The 19,411-nt window shown below is 35.8% G+C and overlaps 1 protein-coding gene across 3 annotated transcripts; it reads right to left on the reverse strand.

Moving 5' to 3' along the window:
* Positions 1 to 11,614: 11,614 nt before the first annotated feature.
* On the reverse strand, positions 11,615 to 16,524 carry LOC307006286 (E3 SUMO-protein ligase ZBED1-like). 3 transcript variants are annotated; one of them, XM_079627105.1, is made up of 6 exons: positions 16,253 to 16,524; positions 15,827 to 15,914; positions 15,468 to 15,605; positions 15,169 to 15,241; positions 13,032 to 14,525; positions 11,615 to 12,863 (listed from the first exon to the last, which is right to left on the reverse strand). In XM_079627105.1, the coding sequence occupies exons 5-6, from the start codon at positions 13,415 to 13,417 to the stop codon at positions 12,191 to 12,193; spliced, it is 1,059 nt and encodes a 352-aa protein (XP_079483231.1). In that variant the 5' UTR covers positions 13,418 to 14,525; positions 15,169 to 15,241; positions 15,468 to 15,605; positions 15,827 to 15,914; positions 16,253 to 16,524; the 3' UTR covers positions 11,615 to 12,190. The 3 variants fall into 3 exon arrangements, with proteins under 3 accessions (XP_079483231.1, XP_079483230.1, XP_079483229.1); XM_079627104.1 differs by having other exon boundaries at positions 15,827 to 15,924; XM_079627103.1 differs by having other exon boundaries at positions 15,827 to 15,927.
* Positions 16,525 to 19,411: the final 2,887 nt, after the last annotated feature.

Below are 19,411 nucleotides of genomic sequence, written 5' to 3' on the forward strand. Positions count from 1 at the left end.
CATTCCCATGTGCATTAAAGATATAACATGTGTTGTTGCATTGCATTGCATTGCACAAACGATCTAACGTTGTGGATTGAAAAATAAGATATGCATTTCTTGCAACGCATTGCATGCCATAACTAACTAATTCCCATGTTGCATTAAAGAGATAACATTTGTGTTTTTGCATTGCATTGCACAAAGGATCTAACGATATGCATTGAAAAATAAAATATGAGCTATGCACTTGTTACATTGCAATGCAATACCAAAACTAACTTATTCCCATGTGTTGTTGCATTGCATTGCACAAACGATTGAACAGTGTGCATTGAAAAATAACATTAAGCAATTTTGCATTGCAATGCATTCCAGAATTAACACATTCCCATGTGCATTAAAGATATAACATATGTGTTATTGCATTGCATTGCACAAAGGATCTAACTATGTGCATTGAAAAATAAAATATGAGCTATGCACTTGTTACCAAAACTAACTCATTCCCATGTGCATTAGAGATACAACATATATGTGGTGTTGCATTGCATTGCACAAACGATCTAACGTTGTGGATTGAAAAATAAGCTATGCACTTCTTGCAATGCATTGCATGCCATAACTAACTAATTCCCATGTTGCATTAAAGAGATAACATTTGTGTTTTTGCATTGCATTGCACAAAGATTCTAACGATGTGCATTGAAAAATAAAATATGAGCTATGCACTTGTTACATTGCAATGCAATACCAAAACTAACTTATTCCTATGTGTTGTTGCATTGAATTGCACAAACGATTGAACAGTGTGCATTGAAAAATAACATTAAGCAATTTTGCATTGCATTACAATGCATTCCAGAATTAACTCATTCCCATGTGCATTAGAGATATAACATGTGTTGTTGCATTGCATTGCATTGCACAAACGATCTAACGTTGTGGATTGAAAAATAAGCTATGCATTTCTTGCAACGCATTGCATGACATAACTAACTAATTCCCATGTTGCATTAAAGAGATAACATTTGTGTTTTTGCATTGCATTGCACAAAGGATCTAAGGATGTGCATTGAAAAATAAAATATGAGCTATGCACTTGTTACCAAAACTAACTCATTCCCATGTGTTGTTGCATTGCATTGCACAAACGACCAAACAGTGTGCATTAAAAAATAATAACATTAAGCAATTTTGCATTGCAATGCATTCCAGAATTAACTCACTCTCATGTGCATTAGAGATATATCATATGTGTTGTTGCATTGCATTGCATTGCACAAACGATCTAACGTTGTGGATTGAAAAATAAGCTATGCACTTCTTGCAATTCATTGCATGCCATAACTAACTAATTCCCATGTGCATTAAAGATATAACTTATGTGTTATTGCATTGCATTGAAAAATAACATTAAGCAATTTTGCATTGCATCGCAATGCATTCCAGAATTAACTCATTCCCATGTGCATTAAAGATATAACATATGTGTTGTTGCATTGCATTGCATTGCACAAACGATCTAACGTTGTGGATTGAAAAATAAGCTATGCACTTCTTGCAATGCATTGCATGCCATAACTAACTAATTCCCATGTTGCATTAAAGAGATAACATTTGTGTTTTTGCATTGCATTGCACAAAGGATCTGACGATGTGCATGAAAAATAAAATTTGAGCTATGCACTTGTTACATTGCAATGCATACCAGAACTAACTCATCATTCCGATGTGCATTAAAGAGATAACGTGTGTTGTTGCATTATATTGCACAAACGATTGAACGGTGTGCAATGAAAAATAACATTAAGCAATTTTGCATTGCAATGCATTCCAGAATTAACTCATTCCCATGTGCATTAAAGATATAACATATGTGTCATTGCATTGCATTGCATTGAAAAATAACATTAAGCAATTTTGCATTGCATTGCAATGCATTCCAGAATTAACTCATTCCCATGTGCATTAAAGATATAACATATGTGTTGTTGCATTGCATTGCATTGCACAAACAATCTAACGTTGTGCATTGAAAAATATTAACATTAAGCAATTTTGCATTGCATTGCAATGCATTCCAGAATTAACTCATTCCCATGTGCATTAGACATATAACATAATTATGTGTTGTTGCATTGCATTGCATTGCACAAACGATCTAACGTTGTGGATTGAAAAATAAGCTATGCATTTCTTGCAATGCATTGCATGCCATAACTAACTAATTCCCATGTTGCATTAAAGAGATAACATTTGTGTTTTTGCATTGCATTGCACAAAGGATCTAACGATGTGCATTGAAAAATAAAATATGAGCTATGCACTTGTTAAATTGCAATCATACCAAAACTAACTCATTCCTTTGTGTTCTTGCACTGCATTGCACAAACGACCGAACATTGTGCATTGAAAAATAATAAAATTAAGCAATTTTGCATTGCAATGCATTCCAGAATTAACTAATTCCCATGTGCATTAGAGATACAACATATGTGTTGTTGCATTGCATTGCACAAACGATCTAACGTTGTGGATTGAAAAATAAGCTATGCACTTCTTGCAATGCATTGCATGCCATAACTAACTAATTCCCATGTTGCATTAAAGAGATAACATTTGTGTTTTTTGCATTGCATTGCACAAAGATTCTAACGATATGCATTGAAAAATAAAATATGAGCTATGCACTTGTTACATTGCAATGCAATACCAAAACTAACTTATTCCTATGTGTTGTTGCATTGAATTGCACAAACGATTGAACAGTGTGCATTGAAAAATAACATTAAGCAATTTTGCATTGCAATGCATTCCAGAATTAACTAATTCCCATGTGCATTAAAGATTCAACATGTGTTATTGCATTGCATTGCATTGAAAAATAACATTAAGCAATTTTGCATTGCATCGCAATGCATTCCAGAATTAACTCATTCCCATGTGCATTAAAGATATAACATATGTGTTGTTGCATTGCAATGCATTGCACAAACTATCTAACGTTGTGGATTGAAAAATAAGCTATGCACTTCTTGCAATGCATTGCATGCCATAACTAACTAATTCCCATGTTGCATTAAAGAGATAACATTTGTGTTTTTGCATTGCATTGCACAAAGGATCTGACGATGTGCATGAAAAATAAAATTTGAGCTATGCACTTGTTACATTGCAATGCATACCAGAACTAACTCATCATTCCGATGTGCATTAAAGAGATAACGTGTGTTGTTGCATTACATTGCACAAACGATTGAACAGTGTGCATTGAAAAATAACATTAAGCAATTTTGCATTGCAATGCATTCCAGAATTAACTCATTCCCATGTGCATTAAAGATATAACATATGTGTTGTTCCATTGCATTGCATTGCACAAACAATCTAACGTTGTGCATTGAAATATAAAATATGAGCTATGCACTTGTTACATTGCATTGCAATACCAAAACTAACTTATTCCCATGTGTTGTTGCATTGCAATGCACAAACGATCGAACAGAGTTGAACGTTGTACATTGAAAAATAACTTATAAGCATTATAATATAAACTTTTTGCATTACATTGCATACCAGTTCTGACTCATTCTGTTGTACAAAGAAGACAAACGATCGAACAGTGTGCATTGAAAAATAACATTAAGCAATGCATTCCAGTATAAACTAATTCCCATGTGCATTAAAGATATATGTATTGTTGCATTGCATTGCATAAGTGCTGTTGCATTGCATTGCATTTGATGTGCAAATGATGTGCATTGAAAAATAAAATATGAGCTCTGAAATTGAACTTGAACTTTCTTTATATACTTCATAAGCAATATAGAAGTCCATATCTAACCTATTGAACTTTTTTCTGGTCAATGGGTCCTCAAAAGGTTTTAAACTATATAAACTTATAGACCAATTCTGATGTTTAATAATCTATACAGAGGTCCATTTTTGACCTGCTGAACATATTTCTGTCCAAAGAGTTCTCGAACATTAACTTGCTAAGAGAACTGTATGTTTTACTGTAAGTTTTGACTAAAGAGTAGTCAAAACTTGAATTTTCTAAACCTACGTGTTGACTCCTGATTTTACGTCAGCCAAATAGCAATCCATATTTGACCACCTCAACATTAGCTAAAAAAGGAATCGAAACTTGAATCGATTCCTTTCTTTTAACGTCAGCCAAAATAGCAGATAGCAAATTTGACCCAAGGAACATATCTCTGGCCAAACATTACTCGAGCTTGAACTTTCTGATGCTTCATAAAGCCATATAGAAGTCCATATCTGACCTATTGAACTTGACCTCTGGTCAATGGGTCCTCAAAAGGTAATAAAACTATATAATCTTATAAACTATTTCTGATGTTACATCAGCAATACAGAGGTCCCTTTTTGACCTACTGAACTTATTTTTTGGCCAAAGAGCTCTTGAACATAACTTGCTATACTTACAGTCCATATCTGACCTATTGAACTTATTTTTGTTCAAAGGGTCCTTAAACTTATAGACTTCTTGTGATGTTATATTAGCCATATTTTTTGGCCAAATAATCCTCAAAAGGTTTTTTTTCTATTAATAAACTCATAGACTCCATCTCATGTTAAATCAGCCATACAGAACTCCACATTTGACCTCCTTAACATGTTATTGGCCAAAGAGTAGTCAAAACTTGCATTTTATAAATCTACTCGTTGACTCCTGATTTTACGTCAGCCAAATAGCAGTCCATGTTTGACTCAAGGAACATATTTCTGGCCAAAGAGTCGTCAATCTTGAACTTTCTGTAAACGAATATACTTCTTCTGATGCTTCATAAAGCCACATAGAGGTCCATATCTAACCTATTAATCTTATTTCTGAGCAAAAGGTCCTTAAGCTACACAAACTTACAGACTTCTTGTGATTTTATATTAGCCAGAGAGAAGTCCATATTTTACTGATTGAACATATTTTTGGCCAAATAGTCCTCAAAATGTTTTTTTCTATTATAAACTCATAGACTCCTTCTTATGTTAAATCAGCCATACAGAAGTGCATTTTCACCTGCTGAACATATTTTTGGAAAAAGAGTACCAGATCTTGAATTTTCCATACATACTCATAGATTCCTTCTGATGCTTCATAAGCCAAATAGAAGTCCATATCTGACATATTGAACTTACTTCAGGTCAAAGGGTCCGTCCCTTAAAAGGTTTTAAACTATATAAACTTATAGACTACTTATGATGTAAAATCAGCCAGACAGTAGTCCACATTTCTGATCATAAATCCGCCATACAGAGGTCCAATTTTGACTATTTTTCCAGTAAAATAATCAGTAGGTCAAATATGGACTTCTCTATGGATAATTTAACATGAAATGGAGTCAATATGTATAGAAAGTTAATTTTCAAGCATTCTTTTGCCAAACTATTTTCAGAAGGTCACACAACTGTTTAAGTTTTGTATCGTCAGAAGAAGCCTATGAGTATTTAGTAAGTTAACTTTTGAGGATCCTTTGGCCAAAAACATTTTCAGTTCACCATATTTGGAAATCTATATGGCTTGAAGAATCAGTATCAGAATGAGTCTATGAGTATGTATGGAAAGTTCAAGATTGCTCTTTGGTCAGAAATATGTTCCTTGGGTCAATTATGGACTTCTGTATGGCTGACGTAACATCAGAAGGAGTCATCAATTATGCATAGAAAGTTCAAGTTTCGAGTACTCTTTGGCTAGAAAAAAATTCAGTAGGTCAAGTATGGATTTCTGTATTACTGATTTATCATCAAAAGAAGTCTAAAAAATGTTCAGTAGGTCAAATTTTTACATCAGAAGGAGTCTACAAGAATCTATAGAAATTTCAAGATCGAGTACTCTTTGGCCAGAAATATGTTCAGTAGCTCAAAAGAGACCTCTGGATGGCTTATTTTATCATCAGAAGTAATCTATATCTTTATATAGTTTAAAAAATTTTAAAGACCTTTTGACCGGAAATAAGTTCAAAAGGTCAGATATGGACATCTAAATGGTTTATGAGTATGTATAGAAAATTCAAGATCGAGGACTTTTTTCAGTAATAGGTTCAGTAGGTCAAATTTGGACTTCTGAGTGTCTGATTTAACATTAAAAAGAGTCTATAAGTTTATAATAGTAAAAAACATTTTGAGGATTCTTTGGCCAAAAATATGTTCAATCGGTCAAATATAGACTACTGTCTGGCTCATATAACATCATATAACAAGAAGTCTGTATAGTATGAGAAGTATGTATAGTAAGTTAATGTACATTGACTCAAATATGTTCATTAATTCAAATATGGACTTCTGTTTGGCTGATTTAACATCAGAAGGAGTCTACAAGTTTATATTAGCCAGAGAGAAGTCCATATTTGACTGATCGAACATATTTTTGGAAAAAGAGTACCAGATCTTGAATTTTCCATACATACTCATTGACAAGTTCTGATGCTTCATTAGCCATATTGAAGTCCATTTAGAAGTCCATATCTTGACGGATTGAACTTATTTCTGGTCAAAGGGTCCTTAATTGGTTTTAAATTATATAAACTTAGAGACTCCTTTTGATGTAAATCAGCCATTTAGAATTCCATATTTTACCTACTGAACATATTTCTGGCCAAAGAGTCCTCAATCTTGAAGTTTCTATATACACTGAAAGACTCCTACTGATGCTTCATAAGTCCAATAGATATACATATCAGGCCATTGAACTTATTTCTGGTCAAAGGGTCCTAATTGGTTTTAAACTATATAAACTTAGAGACTCCTGATGTTAAATCAGCCATTCAGAATTCCACATTTGACCTACTGAACATATTTTTGGCTAAAGAGTCCTCATCTTGATTTTTCTATACATACTCATTGACTCATTCTGATGCTCCATAAGCCATATATGGCCATATCTGACCTATTGAACTTATTTCCGGTTAAAGGGTCCTAAAATTTTTTTAAAAAAAATAGACTACTTTTGATAAAAAATCTGCCATACAGAGTCTTTGAATTCTGTATACAGAGGTCACTTTTTGACTTAATGGTCATATTCCTGGCCAAAGAGTACCTGAACATTAACTAGCTATTCGTAAAGATTGACTTGTTGTGATGTTATATTAGCCATATAGAAGTCCATATTTGACCCAAGGAAAATATATCTGGCCAAAAAATCCTCAATCTTGAACTTTCCATAAATACTCATAGACAACTTCTGATGCTTCATTAGCCATATTTAAGTCCATTTAGAAGTCCATATCTTGACGGATTGAACTTATTTCTGGTCAAAGGGTCCTTATTGGTTTTAAACTATATAAACTTAGAGACTCCTGATGTTAAATCAGCCATTCAGAATTCCATATTTGACCTACTGAACATATTTTTGGCCAAAGAGTCCTCATCTTGATTTTTCTATACTTACTCATTGACTCATTCTGATGCTTCATAAGCCATATATGGCCATATCTGACCTATTGAACTTATTTCCGGTTAAAGGGTCCTAAACAATATATATACATATATATATATATATATATATATATATATATATATATATATATATATAGACTACTTTTGATGAAAAATCTGCCATACAGAGTCTTTGAATTCTGTATACAGAGGTCACTTTTTGACTTAATGGTCATATTCCTGGCCAAAGAGTACCTGAACATTAACTTGCTATTCGTAAAGATTGACTTGTTGTGATGTTATATTAGCCATACAGAAGTCCATATTTGACACAAGGAAAATATTTCTGGCCAAAAAATCCTCAATCTTGAACTTTCCATACATACTCATAGACAACTTCTGATGCTTTATTAGCCATATTGAAGTCCATTTAGAAGTCCATATCTTGACGGATTGAACTTATTTCTGGTCAAAGGGTCCTAATTGGTTTTAAACTATATAAACTTAGAGACTCCTGATGTTAAATCAGCCATTCAGAATTCCATATTTGACCTACTGAACATATTTTTGGCCAAAGAGTCCTCATCTTGATTTTTCTATACATACTCATTGACTCATTCTGATGCTCCATAAGCCATATATGGCCATATCTGACCTATTGAACTTATTTCCGGTTAAAGGGTCCTAAAAAAAAAAAAAAAAAAAAATAGACTACTTTTGATAAAAAATCTGCCATACAGAGTCTTTGAATTCTGTATACAGAGGTCACTTTTTGACTTAATGGTCATATTCCTGGCCAAAGAGTACCTGAACATTAACTTGCTATTCGTAAAGATTGACTTGTTGTGATGTTATATTAGCCATACAGAAGTCCATATTTGACCCAAGGAAAATATTTCTGGCCAAAAAATCCTCAATCTTGAACTTTCCATACATACTCATAGACAACTTCTGATGCTTCATTAGCCATATTGAAGTCCATTTAGAAGTCCATATCTTGACGGATTGAACTTATTTCTGGTCAAAGGGTCCTAATTGGTTTTAAACTATATAAACTTAGAGACTCCTGATGTTAAATCAGCCATTCAGAATTCCATATTTGACCTACTGAACATATTTTTGGCCAAAGAGTCCTTATCTTGATTTTTCTATACATACTCATTGACTCATTCTGATGCTCCATATGCCATATATGGCCATATCTGACCTATTGAACTTATTTCCGGTTAAAGGGTCCTAAAAAAAAAAAAAAAAAAAAAAAATAGACTACTTTTGATAAAAAATCTGCCATACAGAGTCTTTGAATTCTGTATACAGAGGTCACTTTTTGACTTAATGGTCATATTCCTGGCCAAAGAGTACCTGAACATTAACTTGCTATTCGTAAAGATTGACTTGTTGTGATGTTATATTAGCCATACAGAAGTCCATATTTGACCCAAGGAAAATATTTCTGGCCAAAAAATCCTCAATCTTGAACTTTCCATACATACTCATAGACAACTTCTGATGCTTCATTAGCCATATTTGAGTCCATTTAGAAGTCCATATCTTGACGGATTGAACTTATTTCTGGTCAAAGGGTCCTAATTGGTTTTAAACTATATAAACTTAGAGACTCCTGATGTTAAATCAGCCATTCAGAATTCCATATTTGACCTACTGAACATATTTTTGGCCAAAGAGTCCTCAATCTTGAAGTTTCTATACATACTCATTGACTCATTCTGATGCTTCATAAGCCATATATGGCCATATCTGACCTATTGAACTTATTTCCGGTTAAAGGGTCCTAAAAAATATATATATATATATATATATATATATATAAACTACTTTTGATGAAAAATCTGCCATACAGAGTCTTTGAACTCTGTATACAGAGGTCACTTTTTGACTTAATGGACATATTCCTGGCCAAAGAGTTACCTGAACATTAACTTGCTATTTATAAAGATTGACTTGTTGTGATGTTATATTAGCCATACAGAAGTCCATATTTGACCCAAGGAAAATATTTCTGGCCAAAAAATCCTCAATCTTGAACTTTCCATACATACTCATAGACAACTTCTGATGCTTCATTAGCCATATTGAAGTCCATTTAGAAGTCCATATCTTGACGGATTGAACTTATTTCTGGTCAAAGGGTCCTAATTGGTTTTAAACTATATAAACTTAGAGACTCCTGATGTTAAATCAGCCATTCAGAATTCCATATTTGACCTACTGAACATATTTTTGGCCAAAGAGTCCTCATCTTGAAGTTTCTATACACACTGAAAGACTCCTACTGATGCTTCATAAGTCCAATAGATATACATATCAGGCCATTGAACTTATTTCTGGTCAAAGGGTCCTAATTGGTTTTAAACTATATAAACTTAGAGACTCCGGATGTTAAATCAGCCATTCAGAATTCCATATTTGACCTACTGAACATATTTTTGGCCAAAGAGTCCTCATCTTGATTTTTCTATACATACTCATTGACTCATTCTGATGCTCCATAAGCCATATATGGCCATATCTGACCTATTGAACTTATTTCCGGTTAAAGGGTCCTAAAAAAAATAAATAAAAAATATAGACTACTTTTGATGAAAAACCTGCCATACAGAGTCTTTGAACTCTGTATACAGAGGTCACTTTTTGACTTAATGGACATATTCCTGGCCAAAGAGTTACCTGAACATTAACTTGCTATTCATAAAGATTGACTTGTTGTGATGTTATATTAGCCAAACAGAAGTCCATATTTGACCCAAGGAAAATATTTCTGGCCAAAAAATCCTCAATCTTGAACTTTCCATACATACTCATAGACAACTTCTGATGCTTCATTAGCCATATTGAAGTCCATTTAGAAGTCCATATCTTGACGGATTGAACTTATTTCTGGTCAAAGGGATCTTAATTGGTTTTAAATTATATAAACTTAGAGACTCCTTTTGATGTTAAATCAGCCATTTAGAATTCCATATTTGACCTACTGAACATATTTCTGGCCAAAGAGTCCTCAATCTTGAAGTTTCTATACACATTGAAAGACTCCTACTGATGCTTCATAAGTCCAATAGATATACATATCAGGCCATTGAACTTATTTCTGGTCAAAGGGTCCTAATTGGTTTTAAACTATATAAACTAAGAGACTCCGGATGTTAAATCAGCCATTCAGAATTCCATATTTGACCTACTGAACATATTTTTGGCCAAAGAGTCCTCATCTTGATTTTTCTATACATACTCATTGACTCATTCTGATGCTCCATAAGCCATATATGGCCATATCTGACCTATTGAACTTATTTCCGGTTAAAGGGTCCTAAAAAAAAATATATATATATATATATATATATATATATATATATATATATATATACACTACTTTTGATGAAAAATCTGCCATACAGAGTCTTTGAACTCTGTATACAGAGGTCACTTTTTGACTTAATGGACATATTCCTGGCCAAAGAGTTACCTGAACATTAACTTGCTATTCGGAAAGATTGACTTGTTGTGATGTTATATTAGCCATACAGAAGTCCATATTTGACCCAAGGAAAATATTTTTACATGCACTTTTTTTGCCGTGCAATGCATTTAAGAACTAACTCATTCAACAGTGCATTGAAGATATTTGCAATGCAATCTGCTGTTGCATCGTTTGCTTATAAGCTCAAGCGTTTGTGCATTGAAGAATAACCCACATGGAAAGAACCTATATAAACATATATGTTTTAATATAGGTTTTGATATAGGTTTTTAATATATGTGACATATATAAAATTGGCCGTTTTCCTATATTATATGTACATATATGCACATGTATACATATATGTGTGTATATATATATATGTACACATATATGCACATATATGTGTACATGTATGCACATATATGTGTACATGTATGCACATATATGTGTACATATATGCACATATATGTGTACATATATACGTGCATATATGTACCTATATAGTACGTATATATGTGTGCATATATGCATGTATATGTTCACCTATATGCACCTATACATTTACCTATATATTAGTAAAATTATTAATGTATATTAAGTGCATATATGCACCTGTTTACCTATATATTAGTACAATTATGAAAATCCATAGCTACTAGGCAACATAAATAAAAGCCCAAAATGTAGAAATTTACATTATTTATTTACTTAAAATAGTACAAGAACAAAAATAAGTAGTGCTGGGCAACGATTAAAATATTTAATCGCGATTAATCGCATGATTTCCTGCGATTAATCGCGATTAATCGCAGTATGCGCAAAATTCAATAATGAATACAAAAGTAGTGTATTACATACTTTTATTTTAAAAGTGCTGCTATATGAACAAAAGTGCAATAACATGTGCTTTGCAAACACTTTAAACAAATAAGGTGCTTTTTTACAGCAGTTAAAACAGTAACAGTTACAATATTTCTTGTAAAAATCAACTTAAACATTAATGTAATCAAATTAAATTAATATAAAACCAAAACTATTTGCCACTGCATTAACGTTTTGTTTGGTTTGGTATCAAAAAACAAGTTATGTCTAGAGCCTCAATCATAACATTAAAACAGGCCCCTTCCAAGCAACAGCATAAATCTTTTTTTTTCTTTTTTTTTTTCTGAACCGGTACCAGCAGAAACATTTTTCTTTTATCAGGGAGCAGCATTCTCCTTTGGAGAATCTCAGTCAAAAAAAAAAATGTAAACCCTTTCAGTGATACAGATTGAGTAGTTATACAATGACAAAATTTACTGCATTTATCGATTCCTCCAACTTTATATTTACTTACTCATCGGCACCAAGCCAGTTGCTAAGACACACAAGGTTATTCACATTTTCAGATGATAAAGAAACTCTCTTCTTCTGTACAATATGACCAGCAAGAGAAAACAACCTTTCACAGGGTACGGATGTTGCAGGTGTGGCCAAGTACTTCTGTGCAATGGAGGCCAGCTTGCTGTGTGAGCCTGTGTGTTTGGACCACCACTGTAACGGACAGGCCTCTGTACTGATGGTGGGCTCTGCTCTGTATCGACGCACACTGTTCTCAACTTCTTCCTCGTCTTCCTCGTGTTCAGAATCAGACTCTGATGAAGCAGCCAATAGGGCAAACTTTCTCTTTGGTGGCTTTGATGTTGTTGCTTCCACAGGTTTTTCTGCAACAACCCTCTGTTCCTTGAGTAAGTTAGATACTGAGGCCCACACCTCACCTCTCTCAGCTCTGGGTATGCACTTGAGGTCCTTGAATCTCGGGTCCAATGCGGTAGCAATCTTCAGATAGGCAATGTTGGCATTTTCCTTGCGTGTCTCCAGGTCTGTTCTGAATGTAGACTTGAATTTGACCACATAAGCAGGGTCATCATCTGAGCTCTCCATCACCCGAAAGAGATGGCATAAAGCAGGCAGAACCACAGAGCATGAAACATACTTTTCTCCTCCCAGAAGTTCAGTCACATACCTGCAAAAAAAAAAAAAAAAAAAAATAAACCCATTTCACTCAAATGTTTTGCATTCACTTATACACACAAAAAAAAAAATGTTAAGGCTATATTTACACACACACATACAGACACTATTGCTCTCTCACGTGCACTCAGACAAAAGAAATATATGACGCAAAACATACCTGCAGGGCTCCAGTAGCACTTCCAACCGCTGCAGTTTGTCCATTTCAGCTGTAGTTGGCATGGTGATCTTGGTGTTATGTGTGGTGAGGACATCGCTCAGTGGCTGTTCGTTTCTGCGGACACTTTTTATCATGTCCAGAGTCGAATTCCATCTGGTTGGAATGTCTTGTATAAGCGACTCCTTCTTTTGTCCATGTTCAATTTGTTTTTGTTCTAATTCTGCAGCACTTGCTGGACTGTGTTTAAAATGGCCCACTACTTTTCTGCATTTGGCCAGGACATTGTCAAACGCACTGTTGTGCAGAGATACTGTGACAGAACGCTGGAGACTGTGCGCGACGCAGGGGACGTGTTCAAAAGGCAGATGTCTCGCAGCAGCGATCATATTTCTTGCACTATCTGTGCTAAGTGTGCTGACTTTATTTGAAACGTTCCACTGCTGTGCAACATGAAAAAAATGTTCAGCGCACGTTTCAGCAAAATGTCTCTTGTGTTTTCATTACAGTCAGAGCATGTGAATGCAGTTCCCACTGTTCATCAATATAATGCACTGTAACTCCGAGGTAATTATGGTTGCCCAGCGATGTCCAGTAGTCTCCGGTGAGGGCAACAGTTGGTGCACGTTGTAACGCCGTCCCCTTTATAGTCCTCTCCTTTTCATACAATTCATGTATTCTTCTTGTGATGGTGCGTCTTGGAGGAGGCTCATACGTGCCGTCATTCGTGGCGATCCTGAGAACGTTCTTCAGACCGACATCTTCCACAATACTAATTGCCCTGCAGTTTGTAGCTACCCACTTCGCTATGGCATTTGTTAGCTTGTCTTTCTTTTGCTTATCTATAGTTCTCCCACACGCTGCATCCAACGTAGTCTGCCGAAGCCTCCCTCCACTGTTTGTTTGGGTGAGTGATTTGCTGGCATCGACGGTGTGCATTGCATTTAAGTGATACTTCAGACTCGAAGTACTCCGGTGATAAGAAAATTCGCCTTTGCAGTGGTTACAAATAACTTTAGTTCTATCATCTCCGCCGTGTGGAAGAGATTTAAAATGAAAATGTCCATTTAAGAGTTCGGTACCTTTTTCCATTTTTCTGTCCGCACCAGATATTTTCTGTTTCGCGCTGCGGCTCACCGCAAATGCTCTGATTGGTTGAGACGCGTGATGACGCCCATCCCAAGCCAGTACTGATCAACATCCCACTCCTGTGACGACATGGTTTGTCTGTATGTGTATTCAGAGGCAGTGAGCAACGGGCTTTCAGTATAATAATAAATAACTACGTTAATGCGCGATAAAATATTTGTCGGCGTTAATTAATTAATGCGTTAACGCGATAATAACGCGTTAACTTGCCCAGCACTAAAAATAAGTTAAAAAAACAACAGAAAAAAAAAATGTATCTTGTTGATCTTCTCAGCTCCGTGAGCTTCGAATTGATAGATGTGCCCATCTGCCCTCGGCTGGCTGCTGGCCACTTCTTCAATGTAGCATCTAGAAAAGACAAAAATAATAAGATAGTATAATAATAATAATAATAATATAGTGCTTCATCAGGAACCCAAAGTGCTTACAGTACAGCTGCGATTGGACACATATTTTGGATAAAGGGCTGATCATAATAAAAAATGCGTCATGTAAACACATCAATTGGAAGATTCTGATTCGATTCTGCTAAATCTGAAAGAAACTCAGATTGAAAACATCACCCGCATTTTCCTGCTAGGTTTACTCGAAGAGCAATAGGATATGCATTAAAATCAAGCAAATAATTACCGGTATAGACTAAATAAGGCACAAACAAAGGACAGAGGGGATTAAGGGTAAAGGAGGGGTGAATATGATTATTTATGAACACTTCAGATGACAACAATATGCCATGAGGTTATTTGCAACACTATATGTTCTACAAAATATAGGACTACACACCTTACAGCGCAATATCCCAGAAATGTGGCTTTAGAAGAGGAAAGGTAGGATCAAGAAGTGAGCAAGCGATGAATTAGTATTATAGGTGCCAAGCAGATACAGTAACAATAATGGAGTAACAATACAAGTAGGCTATTGTTAAACTGGTGAAATTATAAAGTCTTAAAAGTTTTGTTTTCCCTTCTCAACGCATTATGCATTTACTCACCAAATAATGGCTGCCTTTTTAATTTGGTCAAGGGCGACCAGCTGCTCCCCATCTCCTCTGGTTGGCTTCCCACCTTAAAGTAATATTTCAAAATTATTATGAAAGGGGGTAAAATGAAGGTGGAGAAAGCAAGAGTTTTTTTTTTACATACACACACATCACATTTTCTTGAGGTGCAAGGAAATAAAAAAATGCCAAGTAAAAAAGCGATGGTATGCCGGCACACAAACATAATTTATTCCACAGAATATGACTGACATGACAAGAACAGAAAAGATTAGGAACATGTTGTTTTGTACCGTTCAGGTTGCTTTTCAGCAAAGTCTCCAAATCAAAGGTGCCCAGCAGCAGATTCCACACCATGGCAGTAGCAGAGGTGGCAAGGCTTTCCACGCTTCTGCCTGGCAAAACACCCCAGAGACCTTTATAACTTCAATCTGAAAAATAATTTCACATCACAATATTAATTTATTGGCAACTTTTAGAAAATGTTTCATGTTTCATATTGATTCTTATGTTTAGCTTCCCAATAGTTAATAGGTTTTTATGTATAAATGCAGATGAATAATATGTATAAATGCAGATTAACGATAAAGATATGAAACAAATTAAAGGGATAGTTCACTTTGAAATTAAATGTTGGTATGTTTTAGCTTACCTCAAGGGCATCCAAGATGTAGGTGTCTTTGTTTCCGCAGTAGTTTCAATTTTGATATTTGTCTGTCAGTCATATAATGCAGGTCTATCTATGGTCACCTCCTCAAAGAGCATGCACAGAGAAGTACAAAGTAAACACAGAGTAAACAATTCCCCATCGTAAGTACACATCGATGGCCATGGCCTAAGACACGAAACGAGCGGTTTGTGTGAGAAAACGAACAGTATTTATATCGTGTTTAACGTTAACGTTACCTCTTGTAAGTTAGACAACCGTCCAAGTGATCTGAGGGCGCGTCACACACCAGGAAGCGCGCGCGCCCTCAGATCACTTGGACGGTTGTGTACAAGAGGTAAACACGATATAAATACTGTTCGTTTTCTCACACAGACCGCTTTAATAAAAATTAGGAATAACGTTACTTACGATTGATGATAGTGTCTTTCAGAAGGTTAGAAGGCGGCCTTTTCGCCATTCCACCAGCTTCTCAGTTTTTTTCAGTCCTTTCAAGAAAAATTCCGGACACAGTCGATTGCCAAAATACTATGGGATCCTGTATCCTCACCCTCAGTCCATTCAAGTAGGACATAACGGAACTCCAACGCTGATATCGCCATTTTTACTCCCAGCCGCTCTTTCTTTCGGCGCGAAATAGCCCCGCTCTTTCTTTCGGCGCGAAATAGCCATAGACAGGAAATAGCGCGCTGGGCCACATGCGGATGACGTCATCAACTGCGCGACGCTGTAGCGGCCAATCGGTGGAGAAATGCTGGCCAGTATAAATAAATAACGTTGAGGAAATAAGACGCAATTAAAGAAAAGCAATAGATATGGATCCAGTACGTTACAAAATGTACCTTTGACTTGAAATTGGAAAAAAGGCTTGGTTGACAAAATAAAAAAACAACAAACCAATTTGTCTTCTTTTCCACATGGCAAGACCATAGACATGTATGGCATAGACTATCTTCTTCTTCTTCTGTTGTTTATATGGCGGTTGGCAAACCAACTAAAGGTGCATTTCCGCCACCTACTGGGTTGGAGTATGGAGCACTACTTGGTACACTTAGGAAGATCATTTTTAGGTGTTCAAGCACGAAGTGCTGAAAACCTATTGTAATTGTACTGATTTTTAGGTGTTCAAGCACGAAGTGCTGAAAACCTATTGTAATTGTACTGATTTTTATTATTGGGTGTTCAAGCACGAAGTGCTGAAAACCTATTGTAATTGTACTGATTTTTATTATTATTATTATTCTCCTGTAAAACGCATCGTGCAGCCCAAACCGTAAGTGCTAGAGACTTGAAACTTTGCCACAAGGTAGTGCAAAAATCGAGGAGAGGTTATCAAATTATGAGCCAGATTGGCCTATAGGTGGTGCTATAGCAATCAATTGCGCGAAACTGGTCATAACTCCTAGACCACATATCATAAGGCTTGTTTGAGATGCGCCTTGCCTCGCCTGAATTGTATGCGAGAGTAGGCGGCTGCAGTGATGGGAGGAGTGAAAAAAGCGCAGGCAAGCCGGACAGTTCTCTCTTCTCGTAGTGGATCTGACACCTGTGAGATCAAAGATGGATATCGCGGGATTCACGGGATTCACGGGATTCACGCTCGTGCACAGTGTTGCTAATAAACTGGATGTAATTTAAGATCTGTTGCTTTTATAATAGAATAAATATAATTAACAAGACACCCAAAGCACTGGTTATTTAATCCCATTCCAAATACGTGTTTATAATCATTTTGTTCTTTAATACAGACATGTGTTTTTATATATATTTTTATAAAAATTACATAATCCATATAGAGATCGCACTGTCAGAGATTTTGGGAATATTCACACATAATTTATACATATAAACCATGATATCAGAGTTTTAAAATCAAACATTTTAAAAGAGAACAATACATAATGGTTATTTAAACCAATGAGCATGAAGCTGTGTCGTCAGCAAGTCGTTTCCCATCATGCTTTTGATCAGCGCAGTCGGTGGAGAGCAACTGCGCGCAACTGCAGAATCCGACACGTGCGCCTTGCGCTCGCGATAGTGTTTTGATATACGTCAGCATGACATCAGAGCCAGGCGGACCGCACTCGGACACATTTCTAACCGGCATGCATCTCGCGCTGATCACCGGTGATCGGTTCTGCGCAGATTTTGCTCATCTCAAACAAGCCTATAGACTCAAGTGTCTTATATCATTGGAAAGCTGACCACCTGACTTAAAAAATGTATATCTCTGATTTCATTTCCGGTATGCAAATTTTTCCGCCATTTTGAATTTTGTCAAAAATATACTTTTGCAAACTAGTCCCTGGATTTTTGCCCGATCGGAACCAAACCAGTGCAGAAATGTTCCCTGGAGTCTGAAGATCAATAATGATCGAAAAAAAGTTGAATTTTCAAATCGCGGTCGCTAGGGGGCGCGAAATGAACGTTGTGGGAGGAGCCTATTTTACTAAAATGCCTATAACTCTAGAAGTAAATGAGATGGCTTCACCAATTTTGGTACACTTGTGTAGGAGGGCAATCTAAGGTCACAGTAAAAAAAATCGCGACGATTGAACACTAGGTGGCGCTGTAACATAAAAAAAGCATAAAAAGGCCTGTGACCACCTGACCGTTAGTCCAATTGACTTGAAAATTGGTATGCAGTGTCTTGGTCCAAGGCCCCATGTATGTGTATGAGGTCATTGGCGTATCTCGAAAAACATGGCCGCCATCGGCCAATGAATTTGAGCACCTATTAGACAAGGTTAACGGAGGCCGATCGTAACGAAACTCGGTGGGCGTGTTTGACTCATGGCCCCAAAGGTCTGTAAGAGTTTTGAAAGAAATCGGCCACTAGTTGGCGCTAACGAGTTTTAAGGCTCCGTAATCACGTGGTGTTACAAATATCGTCACAATATGCATATAATTTGATAGGTCTCCTCATGTTGAACATATTTGCCTCAAGAACCACTGCTGTCAATCAAACCGTTTATTAAATATTCACGAATATGTTAAAAACCTACTTTTGCGAACTAGTCCCTGGTTTTTCGCCCAATTAGAACCAAACCAGTCTAGGACAATTCTCTGGACTCTCTAGATCAATAATTATCGAAAAAAGTTCAACTTTTGTAATTTTCATATGAGTATAACGAGTCATTTAGAAAATGGGCGTGGCAAAATACACTCAAAAGCCTATAAATCCTAAACAAAAACTCAAAACTTCACAGAAATTGGTAGGCATATGTGTCATAACATGCTGAAGAAGCACGCCGAGTTTCATGGAGATCGGACCATATGTGGCGCTATAACTGTTAAAAAGCTTTGAAAACCATTTATTCCCTATGGTGACTTGCCTGTATTGGCTGTAAATGGTATTTTCTATCTCTGTAATCACGTGGTGTTAAAAACATCCACGTAATATGCATATATTTTGATAGATCTCCTCATACTGAACAACTTTGCCTCAAGAACCACTACTGTCAATAAAATTGTTCATTAAATATTTGCTATTATGTTAAAAACCTACTTTTGCAAACTAGTCATATTGACATAAGTGGTTTAATACTGCCCCCTTCTGGTCACTTGGTC

The sequence above is a fragment of the Phoxinus phoxinus genome (genome assembly GCF_949152265.1).
Source record: "Phoxinus phoxinus genome assembly, chromosome: 10".
NCBI classification, from domain to species: domain Eukaryota; kingdom Metazoa; phylum Chordata; class Actinopteri; order Cypriniformes; family Leuciscidae; genus Phoxinus; species Phoxinus phoxinus.